General features: G+C 48.2%; 1 protein-coding gene and 2 pseudogenes across 1 annotated transcript; all 3 read right to left on the minus strand.

Moving 5' to 3' along the window:
- Positions 1-6,000: 6,000 nt before the first annotated feature.
- LOC136518559 (myb-related protein Hv33-like) lies at positions 6,001-7,652 on the minus strand. Its single transcript, XM_066512233.1, has 3 exons — positions 7,117-7,652; positions 6,853-6,982; positions 6,001-6,699 (listed from the first exon to the last, which is right to left on the minus strand). The coding sequence occupies exons 1-3, from the start codon at positions 7,256-7,258 to the stop codon at positions 6,021-6,023; spliced, it is 951 nt and encodes a 316-aa protein (XP_066368330.1). The 5' UTR covers positions 7,259-7,652; the 3' UTR covers positions 6,001-6,020.
- Positions 7,653-8,694: 1,042 nt separating this feature from the next.
- On the minus strand, positions 8,695-10,104 carry LOC136516814 (uncharacterized; annotated as a pseudogene).
- Positions 10,105-10,540: 436 nt separating this feature from the next.
- Positions 10,541-25,175, minus strand: LOC136516000 (uncharacterized; annotated as a pseudogene).
- Between the last annotated feature and the right edge of the window lie 781 nt (positions 25,176-25,956).

A 25,956-nucleotide genomic window follows, 5' to 3' on the forward strand; every position in this document is an offset into this window, starting at 1 on the left:
CCAACACCCAACTTGTTCCACTGGAGGAGTATTCCTACAAAGACAAATCAAGCTTTGGTTTTAGGTACCCAAAAAAATTTGGGTCCTAAGGGGTTAGTCACATAAAACTTGAGCACCCAAACACTCCTCATGATCTCCTTCCTCTTTTGGGCACCAACATACTTCACCACAATCTTGCCATCCTTGCCCCCAACAACACATGTAATCACTAGCATAGCATCATGGGAGTGGTGCTTGTGGCTTGGGGCCTCCACTTGCTTCATCTTGTTTGTCTTGTCACTTGTAGGTGCAATCTTGGGGATGTAGACCTTGTTGTTTGTCTTGCATATGAGCTCATCAAGGGCAACACCCTTGTTGAACTTTATACAAGGCACACCATTGATCATGCTCCTTCCATTGGCCTTTCCATCATACCTATTGTAGTCAATGCCTTCCTTGATTGATGGGTGCCTTAATGATGTGTATATTGTCTTGTTGGTTTGCTCTTGACACTTGCACCCATTCTTCAAGATCATCTTCAACCTATGAATCTCCTTGTCTTTCTTCTCTAGCTCAACAAGATTAGTCGCATATGCATTTACATCAATTTTATAGCATCTTTTACAAACCATTACTAGTGGAGACATTAGAGTCTTCGGTTACCTTAGAAGAAGTTAAAGTGCTAGCCCAAAGAGTGCTATAGTTTAACTCAAGATTATGGTATTTTTCTTCCAAGCTTGTAAGGCTTTCTTGAGCTATATTTTTCTCATTCTTGAGGCTAGCTATTGTGTCATTACCAAGTAATGTTCCTTAGTCAATTTTCCAATTGAGTCATTGGCTAAAGACAATTCTATGGTTAACTTCTCAACCTTCATCTTTTCCTCGGCGATAGATGCTTCAAGTGCAAGGTTTTTCTCTCTCTCTTGAGTGATTATATCTCCTTGCATCTCTAAACATCTATCCCTCTTCTCTAATTTTTTTCATTAGCATTTTTATTTTAGTGATAGCCTTTTTACCAAATTTCTTTATCATGGTTGCTTCAATTTTTATATGTTCTCATCACAACTATCATACTCATCACTAGAAAAATCGATTGAGTCATGTACCTTCTCCCCCTTAGCCATTAGGCAAGTTGGACTGTAGTATTCGTTGTCGATGAGGTTGGAGAAGAGCCTCGGTGATGAAGATAGGTCGGGGAAGAGTTTTGGTGGTGAAGTCAAATCAGGGAAGATCATGGTCGATGACGATGAGTAGTGGATGGCGATGTTTGTGGCTCCCTTCTTCTTCTCATCATCACTTGAGTCACTATCATTTGACTCCCACTCTTCACCAAGATGAGCTTCACCTCTCTTCTTGTCTTTATTCTTCTTGTCTTCATCCTTGTCATGCTTGTGCTTCTTCTTCTCATTAGGACAATTGGCAATGAAGTGACCATTTTGACCACACCCATAGCAAAACCCCTTCTTGTTCCTCCTCTTCCCAACACCATAAGTCTTGTAGTTGCTCTTCTTCTTTATGAACTTTCTAAAGTTTCTAATGATGAGTGCAACATCTTCATCGAACTCTTCTTCTTCACTTGAGGAATCATCCATCACTTTCTTCTTCTTCTTTTGACTAGAAGTTTGGCCTTCATGAGCTTGAGTTGCTTATAGAGCTACATTTTTGTTGTATCCTATTGCATTAGGATTTTGATTGTGAGCATTGATTGCATCTTCATCTAGACACTCATGATGCTTGAGCTTTGAAAACAACTTCTTGAGGTGTCATCTCATCATAACCGGGCCTTTCCATGATCACAAACACTAGCATGTTGTTCTTGGCTCTATAGGTTTTCAACATCTTCCTAGCAACCTTGTTGTCATCCCATTCGGTGCTTCCAAGAGCTCTTATGTGGTTGACCAATGCCATAAGCCTATCAAACATAGATTGGGTTGTTTCATCTTGTAAGAACACAAATCTTTCTAATTCACCATAAAGTAACTCAATGTTGCCTTTTCTCGCACTCTTATCTCCTTCAAATGACACTTTCAAAGTGTCCCATATTTGCTTTGCACTTTCCATTCCATTCACCTTTCTAAACTCATCTGAGCCTAGGCTTGACACAAGCAATGCTATGGCTTGTGCATTTTGATGGAGATTGTGCACTTCTTTCGAAGTTATCTTTCTATCTTCATCGGTAGGAATCACCATACCAACATCCATAACTTCCCAAAGTCTTGCGGCAATGAGATGCATCTTCATCTTGTAAGACCAATCGGTGTATCTTGTTCCATCAAAGTGAGGTGGCTTGTCGAGGTTGACGGAAGGAGAATGTAGAGGTGGACCTTTGATGAGTTTTCCATAATCGAATCCTATGTTTGAATACATTCCTTTTCCATGAGCATGCTCGCCTGCTCCAACATCACTTGCATTGTCTTTGGTTGCTTCATTCTTGCCAGTTATAACATCTTCAACCTTCTTGCTCAACTCTTCCTTCACCTTGCTTATCTCATCTTGCTTCTTCTTCATTTCATCTTGGAATAGCTTTCTTGCTCAGCCATAAACTCTTTTGCAATTTGCTTGCCAATCTCAGTGGCATTGACTTTCATCTTTTCGATGTCCGACATTGTTTCTTCTTACGCGGTGAAGCGCTAAAAGAAGACCTTGCTCTGATACCAATTGAAAGGATCTAAACAATGCCTAGAGGGGGGTGAATAGGCGTATCTAAAAATTTCTACACAAACTCAAAGTCAATAGTCAGCAACTACCGAAACTTCCGACGGCCGAAAGTTCCGATACAAACAGTCAGCAGTTCTGGCTCCTACGGGAATTTGCTACAAGTGCTAAAATGAACTTTTGAGTGCGAGATTTTTGCCCCCTTGTGTGAATTTTTGCACCCATTCACACCATTGGTGTGAGAACCCTTTCATTCTCAACGTTTGTTGTAAGAAACTCCAATTTACCTTATCATATGCTTTTTCAAAATCAATTTTAAAAATGACCCCATCCTTCCTTTTGGAATGAAGTTCGTGTATCGTTTCATGGAGTATTACTGCTCCCTCCATGATGGACTATGGATGAGGGTTACCATGACTAGACAATGCAAATGCAGTACTTAGGCCTGTGATGACAACAATCTTATTATGGATGAGCTGGCTCAGTCTGTCATTATTTTGTTTCATCCATTTCTGTTTACTGAAATGTATCTTCCTTCCTTCAGTGCTATCTTCTTAATTACAGCCAGCTATGATTCTATTATTAATGACTTATGCTGTCTGAGGCCTGTTATTATGTACAGCAGTAATTATTTTGTGACAGCTGATTTGTTTGGATAATTATTTGCAAAGTCTGATGGCTGTTGTTGGCTTGAATGCAATATGTGTTCTTTGCCTGTGTTCTCCTTCTCTGGTTCCGGTTCTAGGCCTATCCGAGAATCTAACAGGATCCTAAAGTGGCAGTTGGAGTTAGTTGGCCATGGGCCGAGCTGCATTGTGTGCTATCAAATACAATCTCCTATGGGTCTGGTCCGTTTGGTACAGGCAACCAAACACGGCGCCTTGCACCAGTTCGGACCGGCTGTGGCTGGCCTAGGCCTGGCCTGCGAACTGGGCTGGCTTCAGGCCACGTATCAAACACGCCCCAAGTCTCCAAGATGGAGCCCGCCGCCCATAACATTGATCCGGTTCCGCTTGTGGCTTTGCGGCACCCTTCGTGGAGCAGGCCAGTTTATCTAATGAACAAGAGTGAACTTGTTAGCACATTAGAAGGTACAGAAAATGAAAATGCTTTCTTGAAGAGAGAAACATATCCACCGTTAACTTTCTTATCGAGTAGATATACATATTGTGCAACACAAATAATAGTAGCATACTGAGACATGGTCAGTGAACATAACGATACCAATTCAAGTGCAAAGTTGGTGTCCTCTGGTTCAAAGCCAAGGAATGTATCGGTGTACTCTACAGGAACATCTCTTTTCTTGTGGAATATGAGCAGAAATATTGACTTGCAATACATACAGAGGCCTTAAGAATAGCCTCATTTGGTATTGATAGTCACATACACTACTTGGCTGCATCAGGAGCAGTATCTAAAGGAAAACACCGTGTACTTTTCCTCCCTGTTTTATTTGAATTTAGAAGGAGGGTACATTCAGTTAGCTGGGAACTGAACAACGTAAACAAGAAGGCTTATGTGAGAACATCATAATTCTCACTCTAGCCTCTAGATGCAATGCAATTTCTGACAGGACAACAAAAGCAGACGACTTGTTTACCATATGCACCAGATATTTACCTTGAGCACCTCTTGCTTGTTTTACTTCTTCCTTGAATTTTGATGTGAAGCACTACATTAGAAAGAAACAATAAATTGATTCTCGTGGATCAAGTTCTAGTGGGATGACTGTGAGACATGATAATGTAAATTTAGAAAAATATGACATACAGAAAGAACTTTGTTAAATCTAGTAATTACATCAATCTTTTAGTTCCCAATCTAATGAATATAAATGACAGATGAGAGAGCACCTTATAGTGACACAGTTTTGATGCTATATGTGCAATGTGATAAAAGGACAGTTTTTCAAGTTTTTTTTATCTTGTCCGTCTAAGAGTACACCTTAAATACTTTCCCCTCCAAGGCCTTCCTAGATCCATGTAAGTTATGAGACTCAAATTTTCATAAATAGGAGACAATTTTAAGCTAAACATGTTGCAAATAGGAATATCTAAAGCTCCTGTAAAATCAGACAAGAAAAGGAGCATACTTCGGAAGTCTACTTATGAATAGTGTCAGAATACAAATCAGGGTGGAATTTCATCACAACGAATTAAATAATACATAGCATGGCTCAAAAAGTGTGAAACCAATGTTAGATACTTAGATGAATAGGGGCAGGCATGTCATATATCAACTGCAGTTTGGTTTTCTTTTTCCATTTGTATGAAATCAGGCTAAGCAAATTTGAATTCTTAACATTCCTTGCCAAATTGCAAACGTGCCATTAATCCATGAATAACAATATGACTAATGTTCATATTAGCCAAAATTTGGATATGTATGGAACTAAACAGGAGACGAATTATTTACTAACAGGAAGCTTTGGTTCAGGATAAAGATAATTAAAAGACACCAACCACATATATACTGGTTTGGTCTCTATCAAATTCTAGGACTCTTGGACCTCCATTATGATAGCTCAGTGAGTTAGGGGGTGTTTGGATCTAGTGACTAAAATTTAGAAGGGGTCACATGAGGGTGTCGAATGGAGTGTTCAGATACTAATAAAAAAATAAATTACAGAATCCGTCAGTAATCCACGAGATGAATTTATTAAGCCTAATTAATCCATCATTAGCACATATTTACTGCAGCACCACATTGTCAAATCATGGACTAATTAGGCTTAAAAGATTCGTCTCGCAAATTAGTCGCAAACTATGCAATTAATTTCGTAATTAGTCTATATTTAATACTCCATGCATGTGTCAAACATTCGATAGGACAGCGACTAAAATTTAGAGGAGGAACCAAACACCCCCATAGTCATGTCTTCACTTCAAAAGACTACATGTACTATCTGCATCCAAATATTTACGAGTCTCATATCACACAGGCTTGACTCTTTGGTATATCATCAACAGAGATATAATTTTATTGAAATATTAGCAGATATCTATACTATAATGGCATCCAAACGTGAAACATGCACCATTTCCAATATTTTTCAGAGGAAGGGATATATTAGCAAGGGATAATGTCAAGTTAAGACGGTTAATATTCAGTATCTAATAATCAGTCTGTTCGCTTGTTGGTTTTAGCTATGACTTCTCAGTCAACCAACAATGTTTTTCTCTCACAACAAAACAGTACCAGTCAGGCTTATCAGCCCAGAAATGAACCAACGAACATGCTCACGGTACCTAATCGTCCAAATGCGTCTTCTTCTTCTTCTTCCTCTTGTCTATAAAAACGTAGGGGAATAGATGGATAATTCAGGGAGGAAAGGCAGGCAAAGATGAATGAAGGGCCAAAAAGAAAAAGAAAAAAAGGATCAGAATTCAGAAGTAATGCGCCAGGCTCTGCTCCTGGCCGCAGGGCAGCAAGAACTTGTGCTCCAGCGCGTCGTCGTCGTCGTCGTCCACCGCCTGGCCCCCGTTGCCGTAGCCTCCGCTGTGCTGCTGCTGCTGCTCCAGCTCCGTGTAGGGCTCCGGCTTGGCCGCGGCGCCGCCGGAGGCCCAGTGCAGCACCTCGCTGTCGAGCACGGCATTGCTCATCTCCGCGCCGCAATTCCAGTTGCTGCTGTTGCTGAAGCTCTCCCCGTAGCCCAGGTTCTCCGACACGTCCAGCACGCTGCTGTAGTCGGCCACGAACCCGGCGTCCGACGACGCCTTGCCGTCGGCGTCGTAGGGACCGGCGTAAAATGCCGCCACGCCCAGGTCGAAGCCGAAGTCGATCACCGGGAACGGGTCGAACACGGCCGCCGCCGGCTGCTGCTGCTTGCTCTGGGCGAGGCCGTCCGCGTCGTCGTCGGCGGCGGCGGCTCCTCCGGGCTTGAGGTCGTGGTCCCGAGCGTCCGGCAACGCCGCGCCCGCCTCCGCGGCGGCGCCGGCGGCGATGAGCTTGTGCGTGGCCGGGTCGATGCCGCGCTGCCGGAGCTTCTTCTTGAGGCAGCTGTTCCAGAAGTTCTTGATCTCGTTGTCCGTCCGCCCCGGCAAGTGCGACGCGATCTGCGACCACCTGCATGAACAATTCGCTTAGTCCATCAGCCTGGCCATGACCATGAACATAGTTGCCAATTTGATAATGCTAGCTATCTCCCTCCGCCACATTGCGGACACGCGGGAGAGGCTGGAATGGATGAATGCATTGCGACGGCTAGCTGCTACCGACCTGTTTCCCAGGATCTCATGGAGTGCGACGATGAGGTCCTCCTCCTGCTGCGAGAAGCTGCCGCGCTTGAGGTCGGGGCGGAGGTAGTTGATCCACCGCAGGCGGCAGCTCTTGCCGCAGCGCTGCAGGCCTGCACGCACGGCACCACAACGAGCGAGAAGGCAATTCAGGCGAGGCGCGCCATGGATGGCAGTGTACAAGGAAGACAACGACGACAGACTGATGGATACAACAGTGAGAGTGTGTAAGGCTCGTGTTGCTTGCCTGCGAGCTTGGGGACAGAGCTCCAACAGCCGACGCCGTGTCGGATGATGTGATTGTACAGCTTCTCGTCTTCCTCGGGCGACCAGAGCCCCTTGCGGAGCTTGGGCTGCACGCCGCCGCCGCCGCAGGAGAGCCGTCCCATTCTCCCCTCCCGCGCTCTCTGTCTCTGCTCCGACGACGACGGCGACAAATTAAGAGACGGGGCAAGGGCAACGTCGGTGATCGACCGCTGCCACTTGCAATGGCGATCGGTGGCTGCTTGTGGCTAGCTCTATGCCTCTATGTATGGGCGGGGGGTATATATGGGGAAGCGTGCGTACCAAGAACTAGTTGCCCGCAGCCCTGCACACAGACACAGACACACTCAACTCTCTCTGGTGTGAGGTGAGGTGAGAGACGAACAAGGTGAGGCAGCGATCAAGTGGGTTCTAAGCAAGGTGCAGTGCGCCCGGCCGGGCTCGCGCGCGCCAATGAATTGGAGCTTAAGATACCTCGACTCCCTCCCGTTTCTGAGAGAGATAGTGGGCGCCGTGGCGACCTAAAATAGTGCGCCGTGCTGGACGAGAGATGAGCGAGAGAGAGAGAGCTTTCCTGGCTCGCAACGGCAATGGAGAGAGAAAGAGCAAAGAGATCAACTTCTCCGGTTCTCTCTTTCTCCCTCTCCTTAACATTAACACGGCGTTAGTTGGCGACAAGACCTTTGCATTAGTACATTTTCCCCTCTAATTTCTTGCCATCCTGTTACGAGTGACTAAACACACTGCTTATGGCAACTGTGGAAAGCCAGCCATGAATGCGGCCGCGGACTCGCGAGTTACGTCGGGGATGTCTGGTTCCCCGCCACAATTTGCCACGACTAATATTAAACACCAGCCACATGTGTGGCTTTCCATAATCGGTAGTAAAAACAAGTTGTTTGGTGTATGATTAAGGTTGACAAAATAAGTGTGGCTGCTGTTTGGATTCCTGCCACAAAAACTTAGCAAAATGTTGTGGCATATGTTTAGTTTGCAGCCACATATACCTCAATGTTACAGTGGTAAGACACATTTCCTATACAACAATATATATTCCAGCAATAATAAAAATTAACAACCAGCATATATTTCAATAATATTACAAGCACGAAATGCCATCTTCATAAACACATTCTAGGAGATTTAGATTAATTACAAAAGCAGCAGCCAGCCATGCATGCATCAGCCAAAATGAGCACACATCCAACTATATTACATCCTAAGCCATCAGTTATCACCACAACCAAAATAATCACACAACCAAGTTCCTAGGCACGCCACAAAATATGAACAGACACCCTAAGAAGCTAAGCTTCACAGGTTAATGCCTTCCTTCCCACATAAGAACTTGAACACCCAAGCATGCAGAGTATCAGTACTTGCATTACACAACTAGACACGCTTACCTTATTCTCCTTGGTAGACAAATGTTCACCAACAAGAACCCTCTGATCTGGTGTCATTGAAATTGCCTCTAGTCTCTTCCATAATGCTGCATGAGGATCAGTAAGCTGTGGCATTGGGGGAGGGGCAGTGGCAGCAAGTGTTTCTCAAAGTGACTTCATTGTAGCACTAATTTCATCAGTGGAATCTGCAAAACAGCTCTTTTTGGCTTCTTAGTTGGTGAGTTATTGGCTTTTGGACGCTTCTTGCTAGCTTGACTAGTGCCGGAAGATGTGTTGTCAACCGTTGCATGCCTAGTTGGAGTTGGCAAAGTGTTTGAATCCTCACCTTCTAGATCTTGAGGCTATGTGTAGGTATTGAGGTCAAATAGTTCTCTTGAGACATCACTATCTGAGCCATCAGCAGCATCCATGCATGTGTTCTGGTCCAGAGCCAAAGAACCATCAGCATTGGATCCTATGAATAGTTCTCTCATCTCATTGAAGAACTTGGTGGGCTTCGCACTGCATTCATGTGAAAAGTGAAATTCAGTTTATAATCATGCGAACAAGTGAATTGATTTCAGATTGTAAAATAGAATATATTCAGTACAAACAACTTACACTAATACAGAGATGGGCTTTACTCCTGATGGGGAACCCCCTCTAGTCCCGGTTCCCCACCCGGGAGCAAGCATCCGAGACTAAAGGGGGGGTCCTTTAGTCCCGGGTTAGGAACCGGGACTAATGGTCCTCCCAGCTTTAAAAAAAATAATGCCCCCCACCGCTGCGTCCCATGAGATTCGAACCCAAGACCTCATGTATTGCCTCGCGCGTAGCTTACCACCCCACCTACATAACACATCTAACAATGGATGGGATGCTTCCCTTTTGAACTAACCCATCGGGGGACCTTTAGTCCCGGTCGGTGTTACCAACCGGGACTAAAGGGTCCTTTAGTCCGGGTTGGTGTTATCAACCGGGACTAAAGATTGGAGGACTTTTAATCCTGGTTGGTGGCTCCAACCGAGAGTAAAGGTCCACCTTTAGTCCCGCTTGATGTCTCCAACCTGGACTAAAGGTCTCCTGCCACTGTGTCGAGCGCAGTAGCTGTTGGGCAGGGACCTTTAGTCCCGGTTAGAGACACCAACCAGGACTAAAGGTCTCTCTAGTCCCGGGCGCAAAAAATACCGGGACTAGAGCCCATTTTGGCTTCAGATGAAAGGTCTGTTCTCTACTAGTGTTACACATAATTTTTCTTTTTCAGATTCTGAAATATTCACCATGCATATTTTTTCATCAAATGTATTGCCACTATTGCTCAATGTTATTGCAATGTACTTCCAATTTTCTCTATGGTACCTATAGTGACGGTCCACTTGATCAACATTCACCCCCAGAGTAAACTTCTTGTTTCAATCATTGGCACACAACATGAGATGTGCCTTCTTGAACTAAAATCCTGCATGTTGTTTTTTCAAATACTCCATGCACCACTCTAGCATGTACTTCGACTGATCCTCATGCCAGTTCACGGACCTCTCACGAGAGGATGCAAAAGCATCAGCTTTAGCCTTTCCCTTGGCCATGGCTGTTTCACATACAAGAGATAATTAAAACCTTACAAGTGACTGTACTAGTACTCCCTTCCAAACAGCAGCCTATAAGTGACACTACTAGTAAAGAGACATTTAATTAAAATCATACAGTGTACAGGTACAAAATATTTAAGCAAACTGTGTACAGGTATAATTTATTTACAGCATGACTGTGACAAATAAATGAGTGAGGCTAAAATAAATGACAGTGACAACTTATTTAAGCAAACTATGTACAGACATAATTTATTTAAGCAAACTCAACAAGATAATAGAAGCCAATACATATAGAAGCAAATGAACCAGTGAAGATAATATAAAGCATCGCACTTATATATGTATGTTTCATACATACAAGCAAATCAACAAGAAAGGTACAAGAAGAAATATGCAAAGATAGCACCATTGGTTACATAATTTCTTGAACCTAATCTACAGCTGCTCCTACTTTATCTTCCCACATCCTTTAAGCCATCCCATCTCTTTTATTAGCCCATGCCACATTTTCCCGGTGTATATCACTACGATTTCTTACACTATGATTTCTTACACTTCGAGGCAAGGTTGTGTACCAAGTAGCATCATCATAAACATACTCATCAGGACCGTCCTATAAGATCCAATTATGAAGTGCACAACAAGCCATCATAATTTTGAATTGTGTTTTCAAAGGGAAGAATGGCTGACTTGCGAAGATTTTGAAATGATTCTTGAGGGTACCAAATGCTCGTTCAACAGTTGTTCTAAGTGAGGAATGGCGAAGATTGAATAATTTCTTGGGGCTCTCAGGCTCCCTAGCCCCCTTATACTCTTTTAGGTGATATCGGGGACCACGGTAGGGGGGTAATACACCAGGCCTTGCTGCATATCCAGCATCAGCTAGGAAATATTTGCCTACATCATTGTTTTTTTACAAATTAATTAGCTAAGAATATAGGTGAAGTTTTAGATTCAAATTGTTAGGACATAATGGGGTATTCCTACCTTCTGGTATTTTAAGCCCATTAGAATGTGAAAGAGCATCTTGAAGTACATAAGAATCATGGGCTAAGCCCTCCCATCTAGCAAGAACATATATGAATCTTATGTCAAAATCAACTGTTGCTAGCACATTTTGGGTGGTAATTGATTTTCTACCCCTAAACCGATCACGCATATGGAAAGGTACACATGCTGGTATATGTGTACCATCCAAGGCTCCTATGCATCGCTATGAAAATAATTTTTAAAAAATTAGATGAGTATGACACCTAAAGTAAATTCAAAACATTGATTAGCAATTTTTATGTACCTCAAAGTAATGGTGAAATCGGCCCGGAGCACTTGTTATCTTTGAATGTGTGTCAACAGATCTGATGCATATGAGGTCACGAGCAAGGGTACAAAGGGCATCTAAGACATGATGGAAATACCTTGTGGGGGGTATGACCCCTGGATACCCACGGCAGACCACATGGGCTGCGCCCTCAGGGGCGGCCCAGCCCACAAGACGAAGCCTTGCGGGGCACGACTCTGCTCGACTGCCTCCCGCAAGACATCTGGAAAATATCCTAAAGATACTACGAGATCTGTTAGGAATATGTATGATCCCAAGATTCTGTAATCAGTTATTACTTTCCGGTTATCTCTCAGATCTAACCGACTTATAACCCTGCTCCCCGGACTATATAAGGCGGACAGGGACCCCCCCAAACACACGCAATATCATACGATAGCTAATATAAACCAACAGACCATAGGAGTAGGGTGTTACAGTCAATACTGACTGGCCTGAACCTATCTAACTCGTGTGTCTCTGTTGCCTTCTTGTTCTTGATCTCACGCTCCTCTACCGATCAATCTACCTTCGTGGGATACCCCTCGGAGGACTATCGACGATATTCTGTCGATAGTTGGCGCGCCAGGTAGGGGATTGCATGTTGTTTCCTTGTCGAACAAGATGGATTTTTCTACAGGCTCTTCGTCCCTCCCGCACCCTGGCCAGATCTTCATGGTCGGATTGATCTCCTAGATCATCAACTGCTGACAGAGTCAGAGAGCTCCTCGAGCCAGCGCAAATCAATTCTACGTCGATCACCCCCGCACCTGCATCTGCAGATCCGATCTCAGGAATCATCCCTGAGGTTCGCCTTCATTCAGCAACTCGCCGCCCACTTCCTCGCTACTAGAGGAGGCAGATCAACAACGATGATCTGATCAAGTCCATCGATCAGGGTCGGTCTAAAGCTCGCCGATTGTCTCTCCATCGCCTGAATCGGCTCTGGACGCTTTGGTTCAGCGCCGACCACCCTCCGATCCGAATCTATCGGAGGCTGCTCGAAAAACTCTAGGAGTTGCGGCGCTGCCCTTTGGGCTCACCAACATCGCCGCCACCTACCAAGACGCCCTGAGGGGCGAATTCGCCGACCAGGTGGGATGCGCCCATTCACTCGCCGACCAGATCGCCGTCCAGCCTCCGCCAGCCATCAACATGCTACACTTAGGCCGGTGCCCCGGAGTGTCCCTCCAGACCATCTCGGAGGAAAATCTAGGCTCTGAGTCTCAGGGCTCTATGGAGACCCTCGCCGAAACCTTCTTCGAACAACTCCTTCTCCCACCCTTCTAGGGTGGTGCGATCTTCAACGTCAGCGTCGACAGCCCTTGTCGGAACGACGAAACCGAGGAGGAACGCGTTGCTCATGAGAACCGGAACGTCAACTGCGCGCAGCGCTGAGAAAACGAGGCAACCATTGCGAGGGCCGAGGCTGCTCGAAATAATCGGCTTGATTCACAAGGAAGGCCACTCCCGCTCCACCGTGACCTCGATGAAGAGTTTCTCCGCGTTGACGGCCACGACGTCTTCAAGACTCCAAGTGCCAATCTAGCAGTGGCCGCCAATGAGCTCGCCCGCCTCCCATAGACGCCCGAGCTCGCCAAGGTCGCCGCTATGCTTAAAGCGGCACACTGTCAAGTTAATGAGATTAGAGAGGATGAGGGACCTTCATGCTCTACGAGCATGATTCGCCGATCAGCTGCACCGAGATTCAATCGCCGCCCCAATCAAAGCCATTTCACTGACCAGTCGCTGCCTCTTCAGGGGGGAGTCGGGGGCCACCGCACAGTACACCATCGCCAACATGACCAGGAGGTCAAACAGGACGCTCTAGTGCACCTCAGCAACCTTCGGGATGCACAACGGTGTATCGATCAATGTCGTTTCGGTCGCCATGAAGATGAAGTACGTCGCCACCAGGAGTACGAGCAGGAGTACGGCAACCCGGACTCAGCTCTCGAGCCGATCGATGCCGGCAACGTTGCAGCTGACGCCGACCACAATCCCAAAGGCCCCCCAGCATTTACAAGGGCGCTCCGAACACTTCAATGGCCCCATGGTTTCAAAATCACTAGGGTCGAGCCCTACGAGGGAAGGATGAATCGAACACAGTGGTTACAGGCTTACGCCACCACTGTCCGCACCGCCAGAGGAGACACCAATGTCATGGCAAACTATCTGCCTGTCATGCTCACACCACCCACCAATGAGCTAGTTTACCAGCCTTACCCCGGACTCCATCGGATCCTGGGAAGAGCTGAAAAAAGTCTTCACCGACAATTATATGGCTACGTGTACTCGACCGGGCACCAAGCACGATCTCAACCGCATCAACTAGAAGTCGTCCGAGCTCCTCCGCAGCTACATTCGACGCTTTTCCGAGATGAGAAATTCTATTCCTAACATCATGGAGGCTGAGGTCATCACCGCCTTTATTCGAGGACTCCACCATCATGAGCTTCGCTCCAAATTCAACCGCAAGCCGCCCACAGGCATCGACGAGATGATCACTACTGTCAACCAGTATGTTGACGCCGAGGAAGCCAAGGTGCGCTTCAACGAGGATGCAGGGCACTCATCGCCCATCTCGCCTGCTACGACGACCGCCCCGATGACCGACTGCCATAATGATCCGCCGCTTCGACGACCATAGTTACCATCATGACAGCGGCCGTGATCAAATAGAAGGACCCAGGCCTGGCCAAAATAGCCGCCACCGGCCTAGACCACATCGTCGCCACCGTTAGTTAACCTCGCACCAAGCGCAACTACGACGAGCAGTACCAAAAGATCCTTGACGGCTCGTGTCCTCTTCACAAAAATGCCAAACACAAGATGAAGAATTGCCTCGGCTTGACTAAAGAGTTCTAGGACAAGAAGCTGGACGACGACACCAACAATGGAGCTAGAGGCCAGCCGACCACCTGGGGACAACAACAATGCCTTCCAGGACCACGACAAGGTGGTCGCTACCATCTTAGGGGGCATCGCCTCCACCGAGAGCAGAAGAGAACGAAAGCTCACCGCATGGCGGGTGCTCTCCATCACTATGGAAGACGACACCGCCAACCCCAGTATCGCCCATGGTCCGAGATACCCATCACCTTCAGCAAGGCCGACCAGTGGCGGACATCCCCTACATAGGGTGTTTCCCCCTTGTCCTCGACGCAACCGTCTAGAAGGTGCTTTTCAGAAAAGTGCTCATCGACTGGTGGGAGCGCTCTAAATCTCCTCTTCGCCGGAGCCCTAAAGGAGCTGGGCCTCAGTTTGTCAGATCTCACACCCTCCGACTCCTCCTTCTAGGGTGTGGTACCTGGCAGGGCCTCCAAACCGCTTGGAGAGATTACCCTACCAGTATAGTTTGGCACGGCAAGCAACTACCGCGTCGAACACATCAACTTCTACGTCGCCGACTTCAACACCGCCTATCACACCATACTTGGTCGGCCAGCTCTGGCCAAGTTCATGGTCCGTACCACACTATGCATATCTGGTGCTGAAGATGCCATCGCCTATAGGAGTTCTGGCCCTGCGGGCCAACCTCTCCATCGCCTACGCCTGCGAGATATAGAGTCTCACCCTTACTGAAGCCACTGACCTCTCCATCTAGATGGCCAGCGTGGTCACCGAAGCCTAATATGGTGTTCGCCGAATGACATGGAGATCCCAGAGCTAGAGCCTCCTCGTGCCTCCGCCAAGTCTAAGGAAGTCAAGGAGGTCGGTCTCGGCCTCGACGACCCCTCTAAGACCATGAAGATTGGGGCTCACCTTGACCCCAAATAGGAAAGCGTGCTCGTCTCCTTCCTATGTGCCAATGATGACGTGTTTGCTTGGAGACCTGCAGACATGCCGGGGGTATCACGGGAGAAGATCGAGCACTCCTTAAATGTCTCGCTGACCGCCAAACCGATCAAGCAGAAACTCCGCCGATTCGTGCCAGACAAGAAGGAGGCTATTAGGGTAGAAATAAAACGGCTCTTAGCTGCCGGATTTATAAAAGAAGTGTATCATCCTGAGTGGTTAGCAAACCCTGTTCTCATTCAAAAAAAGAATAAAGAATGGAGAATATGTGTTGATTACACTGATCTCAACAAACACTGCCCTAAGGACCCCTTCGGTTTGCCTCGGATAGACGAGGTTGTAGACTCTACCGCCGGCTGTGAACTGCTCTCCTTCCTTGACTGTTACTCCAGCTATCACCAGATTTCCCTCAGGGAAGAAAACCAGATCAAGACATCGTTCATCACGCCCTTTGGTGCATACTGCTATACCACCATGTCCTTCGGACTCAAGAACAGCCGGGGCGACCTATCAAAGGGCTATCCAGATGTGCCTCGATCAATAGATCGGTCGCAACTGTCGAAGCTTACATCGACGATGTGGTCATCAAGTCCAAGACCTCCGATGAGCTTATCGTCGATCTCGAAAGAAACGTTCGCCAACCTAAAAAAGTACTCGATGGAAGTTGAACCCTTCAAAGTGCATCTTTGGAGTTCCATCCGGTATACTGCTGGGTTACATCGTCAGCGCTCAGTGGCATCGAACCCAACCCTGACAAGGTCTACGCCATCACTAATATGAAACGGCCAACATGCGTCAAGGATACACAGAAACTTATAGGCTGCACGGCTGCTTTAAGTCGCTTCGTATCGCGCCTCGGTGAAAAAGGGCTACCGTTCTTCAAACTCAAGGCCTCTAAGCATTTTTCCTGGTCGGAGGAGGCAGATACAGCTTTCAAGCAGCTCAAGCTGTTCCTAACAAAGCCTCCAATCATGACGGCGCCACGGTCAGACAAAACTCTCCTGATCTAAATCACCGCTACTTCTTGCGTCGTCAGCATAGCCATTGTGGTCGAACAGTGAGGAGGCCGGGCATGCTTATAAGGTGCAGCGTCTGGTATACTTCATCAGCGAGGTCCTTAACGAGCCCAAAACTCATTATCCTCAAGTCCAAAAGATGCTATACGCCATCCTGATTAAATCGCGTAAGCTCTGGCATTACTTCGAGTATTACAAGATCATCATGGTTACCGAGTTCTCCCTAGGGGACATCCTCCGCAACAAAGAGGCCAACGGCCATATCATCAAGTGGGCTGTCAAGCTCGGCACTTACTCCATTGAATTCAGAAGCAGGCCTACGATCAAGTCTCAAGCGCTTGCTGATTTCATCGCTGAGTGGACCGAGATCCAAGAGCCCATCGTCGCCACCTGCCCTGAGCACCGAGTGATGTACTTCAATGGCGCCCTTAACATCAATGATGCTGGTGTGGGCATTCTGTTCATTACGCCAACCAAGGATAAGCTCCGATACATTTTCCGGATACACTTTCCGACCTCCAACAACGCCGTCGAATATGAAGCATGTCTCCATGGACTCCGTATAGCTGTTGAGCTCAGTGTCAAATGCCTCATGGTATACAGGGACTCCGCGCTGGTCATCAACTAGCTTAACAAAGGCTGGTCTTGCTCCAGCGAGAAGATGGATGCATATTACGCCGAAATCAGAAAGCTTGAAGGAAAATTCTATGGTATCGAGTACCATCACGTGGTACGCGACCAGAATCAGCTCACCGACCATTTATCCAAGTTGGGCTCTTCTCGCACTGTGATCCCACCAGGGGTCTTCGTTCAAGATCTCCTGGCGCCATCCATCAAAGAAGATAAGGAAGTTCAGGAAGTTCCCTCCACCGAGTAGCTGGTACTGGCTGGTACCTTCGCCGGCCACCGATTGGAGGGAGCAATTCATCAAGTACCTTACCAGCACCAATGTACCCCCCGATAAGACTAAAACCGAATGCCTAATCCATCGAAGCAAATATTACGAGCTGGTAGACGACAACTTGATGAGGAAAAGTGCCAAGGAAGGGATTCTGTAAAAATGCATCACCCAAGAAGGAGTGAAACTACTTCTTGAAATTCACTCTGGATCCTGCGGCAACCATGCGGCCTCAAGAACACTGGTCGGCAAAGCTTTCTAAGCAGGTTTTTACTGGCCCACGGCCATCTCCGATGCAAAAGACCTCGTCCGACGTTGTGAAGGATGCCAATTTTTTGCCAAGCAAATACACGTGTCGACACAAGAGCTGCAGACCATTCCAGCTTCTTGGCCCTTTGCATGCTGGGGACTAGATATGATTGGCCCTTTTAAGCCAGCGCCAGGTGGTTTCCGGTACGTATACGTCGCCATTGATAAATTCTCCAAGTGGATTGAGTATAAACCGCTCGTCTCAGCTACTGCAAAGAAAGCAGTCGAGCTCTTCGAGGATATCATCCATAGATTTGGTCTCCCTGAATAGCATCATCACCAACCTCAGAACTACATTTACTGGCCATCACTTTTGGGACTTCTGCGAAGACCGTTGCATCTTTGTCAAATATGTCTCCATTGCTCATCCTAGAGCCAACGGCCAGGTCGAACAGGCGAACTGGCATGATCCTTGATGCCCTCAAAAAGAGATTATATCAGAAAGAAGAAAAGCACCCGGGCATATGGCTCAAGGAGCTACCAGCTGTAGTCTGGGGACTGCATACTCAAGCTAGTCATAGCACCGGTGTGTCTCCATACTTCTTGGTCTATGGCTCAGAAGCCATACTACCAGTGGACATTGCCTTCCGAGCACCTAGGGTGGAAAACTATGATGAAGAGCAGTCCGTAGCTGTTCGGACAGAGGACGTCGACTAGGGCCAAGGAAGAACGTCTAATCACTTGCGTCCGCACAGCCAAATATCTGGAAGGCTTATAGAGGTACTACAACCACAACGTTAAAGGTCGTTCATTTGCTGTCGGCGACCTCGTTCTTCGCAGAAAACAAAAAACCTGAAGGGATGAACAAGCTCTCCTCCCCTTGGGAAGGGCCTTACGTCGTCAAAGAGGTCACCCGACCAGGGTCTTATCGCCTATGTGATTTAGAAGGAATCAATGTTCCCAACTCGTGGCACATCGAGCACCTTATATGTTTCTATCCTTGAAACACCCCAGGATATGTACTCTACACTTTATGATGAACAAAGTTATAGTCTCCATAAATTCTCTCCACTTTTTCTCCATTATGGTCCAATCTCCACTTATGGTCGCCGAGCTCCATGCTACTCCATTGCGAACTCTAATACGAAATCACCATAACTGCACCGACCACGTTTCTCCAAATCTCCAACGTTATCGCCGAACAGGTTTTTCTCCAATATCGCCGAACGATTTCTCCAAGTCGCCGACATGTTTTCGCCAAAAACCGCCGAATGGTTTTTCTCCAATATTGTCGAACGATTTCTCCAAATCGCCTGACACATTTTTCGCTAAAAATCACCAAATAAGTCTTCTCCAAATCACCGAACACAGTCTTCTCTAAATCGCCAATGTATTTCGACATGCGTTCTCTCCAAAACGCCGAACACTTTTCTCCAAATCTCCAAGATATTTCACCGGTCAGCAAGCAGCATACTTTCTTTTCTATTCTCTTTGGAGAAGACCCAGTCTCTGACCCCTCCCTACACGTGCCACGGGCTCCGCGCTCTGCGTTATGGGTGGTCGGCTGTGGTTCCTTGGTCACTGCCTATTCATCCAACACATCTACGGGCTCCACGCTTGATGTTATGGACTATGGGCTAGCCAAGGCCGAGAGCTCAGCACTGAATTAATTGCTCGGACGTCGCTTATACTACCTATATCTCCAAGTTATTTCGATAACCTCCGAGCAGCACACGTTCCATTTCCTTTTCTCTATGGAGAAGACCTAGTCTCTGATCTCTCCTTACACGTGCTACGGGCTCCGCTGCTCTGCAGTTATGGGTGGTCGGCTGCTGGTTCCTTGGTCACGCATGTTCCTCCTACATGTGCACGGGCTCCACGCTCGATGTCATGGACTATGGGCTAGCTGAGGCCATAGGGGTCAGTAGCGAACTAACTGCTCAGCCTCTACTTATACTCCATATAAATACGTCATGTTCAACACTACGAGGATTTTTCGCCGAAAATACAAGCAAACTGCATACACATGCACCTTGTAACTTTTATTACATACATATTTATTTTTTGCGCTTTCGTGCGTTCTAACTACACTGTCAAGACATTATAGATGATAATCTTCGAGCAGATCACCGAGCTCTGCCATCACCGTCCGTCTCACCGAATAGGTCTATATCGCCTGCCAGCTTCTTCGCGGCGTCCTCCACCTCATCCTCAAACTGCTAGGGTCTTCGCATTGCTCAGACCTTTGGCGAACCCGCCCCCTATCGACAGAAGGTCGATGGTTCGGTAGTGGGACCGGACAATCGCAAGGACATGAGTAGCGACTGACACAATGGCGTCGCGGTTGAAGCTCTTGAAGTTCTCCCATGCTGTCTCGCACCTCTAGATGATGGTGTCTGAATGTTGCCGCCTGTCGTCGGGCTATGTAGCCAGTTCTAGGTCAACGCAGTCGAGCACCAGTTTAATTGCGACGACTACGGCATCAAAGTTGTCCCTCTAGGTCCAGGCATCCTTTTCTAGCACATCGAACTGTGTCTGTACCCTCCGACGATAATCTGCGGGCATTACAAGAATCTATTAAGCTAAGATATTACTCAAGCAATGGCTCCAACTAAGGAGTACTCACCGATCAGCTCCTTGGCCAGTTTGTCTGCTCGCCCTGACTCTTTCGCCTTCTCCTCTTGGAGTTGTTCAATGGTCTAGCGCAGTTGGCTGAGCTGCATATCTTGCTCTACAAGCACAACATTTGTCACCAATAATATGGCTATTCAACTATGCAAAGTGCTTTCGGGTGACTGCCATACCTATTTTTGCTTGGATTTCTGCGCTAGTTGCGTGGAAGCACTCGTCAGCTGCTCAGATTGGACTCCCTTCTGGTATTCCAGGTCCCGCGCGTTCGACTCAGCAAGGTCTCGCTCGTGTCGGGCCCTCGGGATGTTTCTCTTCATAAGGTTCATCGCCTCTTTAAGTTTTTCATTCTCCTCGGTGAGGGGCTCCATCCTTTTTATCAGCTGATGCCGCTGCTTGGTAGTCTAGGATATCCCCAGCAAATGCACAGTGACAGTAACGAACTCCGATCACCATCGACAAAGACATATACTCTAGGTGCCGCACTAACCTTGATCTATTTCATCATCCCAGCAAGGGCGGTCTCTAGTCTCCTGAGCTCCATCAGTGGTGTCCTCCTCTTCGAGAATCACAACCTCATCACCGCGCCTTTGGAGGATTCGGACAGTTTGGGTTCGAGGTTCATCGCGCTCGACCTCCTCCACCTCGTCTTCCTCTGCTGCAGTCGGCGGCACCACCTAGGGGCTCGGTGCATGGACAGCGGGTCCGACCATCCCTGGCGATGCCTCAAGGGGGCACCGTTTGGTCCTCGGCCATCGTCGGCTCCGTCGCCCTAGACTCCGGCGCTTCGCTGGCAACTCCAGGTTTAGCTCGCACAGCCCCGGCGGCTTCCGCCATGGCTCCGGGTACCATCGCCTACCCATCAGCCGATGACGCTAATCCCTCGCCACCTCCAAGACCACCAATGGCGGTGGTTGTTTCAATTGTCGGCTGCTGAGCACCCAGGGACTTCGACACGGGAGCTGCTGGTATTGTCTCTACCCCGGGATCAGCCCGAGGTAGGCTCATCAGCCTGGACAGGGTGGGGTCAGGTCCTCCGAAACACTTGCACTACATCAGATCAGCTTGTCAGTTCTCCAAAAGCGCCAAAAGCAATAGCAATGTAACTCCAAGACAAGGATACTTACGGTTTGGTCTGCCGGTACACTCTCTTGAACCGGTGGTGCCTACCAGAGCCCTCAGGCATAGCCATGGGGTTGACTCCCATGCCCTAGGGTGGAGGTCATGCTTCCTCCACAATCGGCCCCTGCTCTGCCTGCTATTCTGAGACTTTATCCGCCTGGTTTTCCGGGACTCCTGTAGCCTGTTGCTCGGGGACTAACGTTGCCTGCCCTATAGGAGCTGTCGTCAGCTCGCTGCTCGGAGACTCCTTCGCTGCCACTTGACTGGTCCTCCGCACGCGCGCTGTGCTGGAGGTGCCTTCGTGCTCGGTAGAGGAGCAACTGGAACTTCGTCGTCGTCAGGACCACTCGATCACCGTGGTCCTCCACATTCAAGTGGTCCGGTCACCGCCAAGTGAGATACCAACATGTTCGAGGGGAGCGGCAGCTGCCGCCTTTCTTCTCATTTGGGCCGGCTCGTTCTTCGTCGCCCTCTTCCCCCGAGTTTTCTCCGACATCGGGGGAAGACTCTCCATCCGACTAGCGTCCGTGCCTCTGGATTCTGATGAGGCACTAGCATCATCCTCTTTAGGTTGAGTTGGTGGCCGGGCATCTACTCCCCTCGGCCAATCACCTCTCGGCACGCTTGAGAAATACATCGCTCTTTCCTGTGAATGGATCTTTGCATGAGTGAGTCAGTCCCATGCTCGGCAACCATCAGGGATGCAAAGCAGCATGGGCAAAGCAAATTAAGATGGTTACCTAAGGAGGCGGGTTCGTACAGTTGAAGGCCCTCGTTTGCCTTGGCCAGCTGAACGAGGCGTTGGAAGTAAATAGCTCTGTGGCTCGCCCTATTACTTCTTTCTTCGTCAGCCGTTTTGTACTCTCCCAGGTCCCGTCGTCATCACCCTTGTAGTCAAAGCCCGGGTGGGCCCTCTCTTTGCAGGGTTGGACGCGACGCACTATGAAGCTTGCCGCCACCAGTTCACCTCTAATCTCCACGCCCTTAATCAAGTCGAGGAGCTCCTTCACTTGCTCCATGTCAGCGTTGTTTGGTCTCTCCGACCAGCTACTTTGGCTCTCCGGGATGTGGTGGACGTCGCACCAGATTACTGGGTGGCTCTACTTAATGTAGAACCACCTGGCGTTCCATCCTTACAGAGAAGTATTCAGTGGTACATTAATGTACTCGCTAGCCATCCCATCCTTGAGCTGCAGATATACACCGCCGACCACCTTGAAGCCACTGTCGCCTTTCTTCTTCAACCAGAACAGGTGTCTGAAGAGGTTGAAGTGTGGAAGAATCCCTAGATACGCCTCACAGAAATGGATGAAGACCAAGACGTACAGTATGGTGTTTGGGTGTAGATTGCACAGGCTAATCGCCCAAAACTCCAGCAGATCCCTCAGGAAAGGGTGAATAGGAAATCCCAATCCTTGCCTAGAAATAATCCTCAAACACTACAGCTTCATCAGTGTGAGGTGTAGGGAAGGGCTCACCGATGGCTGGCCGCCATCCGGCGGTGACGCGGTCTAGAAGAACGCCCGCTGCTACCATTCCATTGAGCTCCGCCTCCCCCTTCTTTGACTGGCACCCATTCCTCATCATGGCTGGCTTCGGTGGCCACCTTCCTTAGCTTCGCAACTCCCTTTTTCGGCGCCATTCTCTCATATTTGGTTTGGGATTGGAGGCAGGTGCGCGCGTCGAAGCGCATCGGGAAGCGAAAGAGCTGAGAAGGAAGTTAAAAGGGCGAAATGGCAAAGGTGGGGGCGCGGGATGCGGCGGTGTAGTTATAAAGCACTTACCCCACCCTTTCGCATTTGAGGGTTTTTGGGAAACTAGTTCCTACGATCTGCACTCCTCTGAATTCTCTGGCGTGGCTTAATGGGCCGTAACCTGGGCTTTCACGCAACCGCAGCCCACGTCGCTCATTTATTGCCGCCGTCAGTTATTACTCGCCGAATAATCGCCGATTTCTCCGCCATTTATTGAGGCTCAGTAACTGCTACTGTACAGCCATTCCTCTGGTTTTTTCTCCACGGTTGCATTCCTCCGATATCTCCACGCGCGGCTTGGGGGCTGGCTGTCTACTCGGCTGGTTTTTCCCCATTTCTTTGTTTCTTACCCTGGCATCACATGACTACGTTACCTACTGTCAGGTTCGGAGACTAAGTGGGCACACTTCACCTTACGGTGAATGTGCTTTTTGGGTCTACGCCCGAGGACTGGCTGCTTGCTCGGCTGGTCTTCTATTCTTCTACTTTGGACCCTGGCACCACATGACTATGTCATCTACTGTCAGGCTCAGGGACTAAGTGGGCACACTTCACCTAGCGGTGAATGTGCTTGCTTTATTTTGGAAAACTCCGCGCCCCTTGAGGCTGGAGAAGATTATCGCCTACTCTCATGGTCGGACTCTAAGTGGGCACACTTGGTCCACTGCGAGAAATTTTTTGATTCTGAACTTGAGCTCCTTACACCCTTATGGCAAGCCGTGTCTGGATCATACTGCTCGGCTGTGGTCCTCACTACTCGCAACTGCTCACAACTGCTCGGCAACTCGTCACGGTGGTTGAACCACGAGTTTGACTGCTCGGCTCTGTTAGCACCTGCTCGGACAAGCACAAGACGGCATTGCACAACGGGTACAAGGCGCTCGGGGACTAGCTGTGGGGTTTAGACCCCGGATACCCACGGTAGACCACATGGGCTGCGCCCTCAAGGGCGGCCCAGTCCACAAGACGAAGCTTTGCGGGGCACGACTCTACTCGGCGCCTCTCGCAAGACATCTGGAAAATATCCTGAAGATACTACGAGATCTATTAGGATATGTATGATCCCAAGATTCCTGTAATCAGTTATTACTTTCCGGTTATCTCTCAGATCTAACCAACTTGTAACCCTGCTCCCCGGACTATATAAGGCGGGCAGGGACCCCCCCAAACACACGCAATATCATACGATAGCTAATACAAACCAACAGACCACAGGAGTAGGGTGTTATGTCATACTGACGGCCTGAACCTGTCTAACTCGTGTGTCTCTGTTGCCTTCTTGTTCTTGATCTCACGCTCCTCTACCGATCAATCTACCTTCGTGGGATACCCCTTGGAGGACTGCCGACGGTATTCTGTCGACATACTCTACTAACAGTTTCACTTGACCTAATGAACTTAAAACCAATTGATCTGTTTGACCAACGTTGCCCAACACAATGGATAAACATGGCAACTTGTTCCTCTATTGTGACATGAAAAGTCTCCTCTAGCAAGGCACGTGATCTAAGTTCATCACATAGTCTATGGAAGATAGCTTTCCTCATACGCAGCTCATTTATGCAATGGGCCTCAGTACCATGATACAAACACGATTTAGACGTGACAATCTTTCAACATCTCTATCTATCATCGGAGCATAAGTTATGGCCCTTCTTCTTTTTCTTGATTTAATCCTATACAGATGCATGGCCAGACACACAAGAATACCAGTAATTAATCTTCTCCTCCACATATAATGGCAGTAGTCCAAGTAATACTGCAAGTACAATTTTCTTTGACCCCATCTAAAACATATGTTCAGAAAAAGACGAAATTAGTAATAAACTAGAAATAGTGAAGCGTATAGTTGAAATAGCTTTGAAAGATCAAAGTCATGAGCTCATTTTGTCAAGAAAAAGAATCATCTAGCACCACATGCCAAGTCTCAAGGTGCTGCATATATTATCTAACACAATAATTCATCTTGCCTAGACTAAAGAAAGAAAGAGATGTGACTTCTCCATATATATTAAACAAAGGAAACCTAACTAGCAAGACAGTAGATGGATTCACCTAATCTCAGCATGAATTTATTTCTCCATCAAAAAATCAATGTCAAAGGGGGAAAATGGATTTATACCTTGTTTGGCTGCGGGAGGTTGCCGTGCTTGAATCTTCTTTAGCTGTAGGGATTGATTGCCGCGCATGACCCAACACCACGGGATGGATGGACCTTCACCTGGTTTACTGTTTTGTTCCAGATCTGCACACATGGAGGAAAACCAGAGGTCAACAGACATGGCGACCGGAAGAGGAAAAGCAATACGACTGAGGTGGGAGAAGATGAGAAGGTGGACATCACCTGCGTGGAAGGAGAGGCAGGCCTGTGCTCACTGAGAACGACGACGTGAGGGGGAAGAAGGCAGCAGAGAGGCGAGATGGGCGTGACGGCCGCCCTTGGGCGCGCGGCGGCCTGCCCTGGGCGCGCGGCGGAGCGGCCCCTGGGAGCGAGGCGGCGCGGCCCCCTGGGCACGTGTCGGAGGTCGGACGGGAGCGGCCGCTCGGACCTATTTCATGGAGGAAGGCGAGGGAGTGGACAGAGGAGAGCGGTGGGGTGCTTTTTTTTATTCGATGGGAATTGGTTTTGGCGTGTCACGGGCTTCGCGGCGGCAAAAACGTCCGCCACACTTTTGCGGCGAAAACCTACTGGCGGCATGGTTCCGTGACGATGACGTGCCACAATAGTGTCACCAACCAAAAGAGCTACCAAAGTTAGCGTGGCAAACTTAAAGTTAGGCGTGGCAGCCGATGGCTAACAACCAAACATCTCCTAATTGTTCGCGACCGCGCCCGTGGTATGACGCGAAACAACCTCCTCTCATCGCGTCGTCACGTTTCCTTTTCCTTTCACTCGCCCAGCGCTCCTTCAGCTTGCTCTGGTCCACCGTGGAAACGGAGCGGAGCGACACGGAGCCGACGGCCAGCCAAAGCCAGCCGCGCGCCAGGCCCGAGTGCCCGGTCACTCTTGGGCTAGCTAGCTAATCACGTCGCTAATCTCGATCGGCCTCACCAATCACGTCA

This window comes from Miscanthus floridulus, chromosome 17, assembly GCF_019320115.1.
Source record: "Miscanthus floridulus cultivar M001 chromosome 17, ASM1932011v1, whole genome shotgun sequence".
In the NCBI taxonomy this organism is placed as follows: Eukaryota; Viridiplantae; Streptophyta; class Magnoliopsida; order Poales; family Poaceae; genus Miscanthus; species Miscanthus floridulus.

Coding starts and splice junctions, on each gene's coding strand:
- LOC136518559 (XM_066512233.1), bottom strand. CDS start 7,258: ATGGGACGGCTCTCCTGCGGCGGCGGCGGCGTGCAGCCCAAGCTCCGC. Junction 6,983..7,116: donor CTCTGTCCCCAAGCTCGCAG/GCAAGCAACACG, acceptor CCGTGCGTGCAG/GCCTGCAGCGCTGCGGCAAG. Junction 6,700..6,852: donor CATGAGATCCTGGGAAACAG/GTCGGTAGCAGC, acceptor TTGTTCATGCAG/GTGGTCGCAGATCGCGTCGC.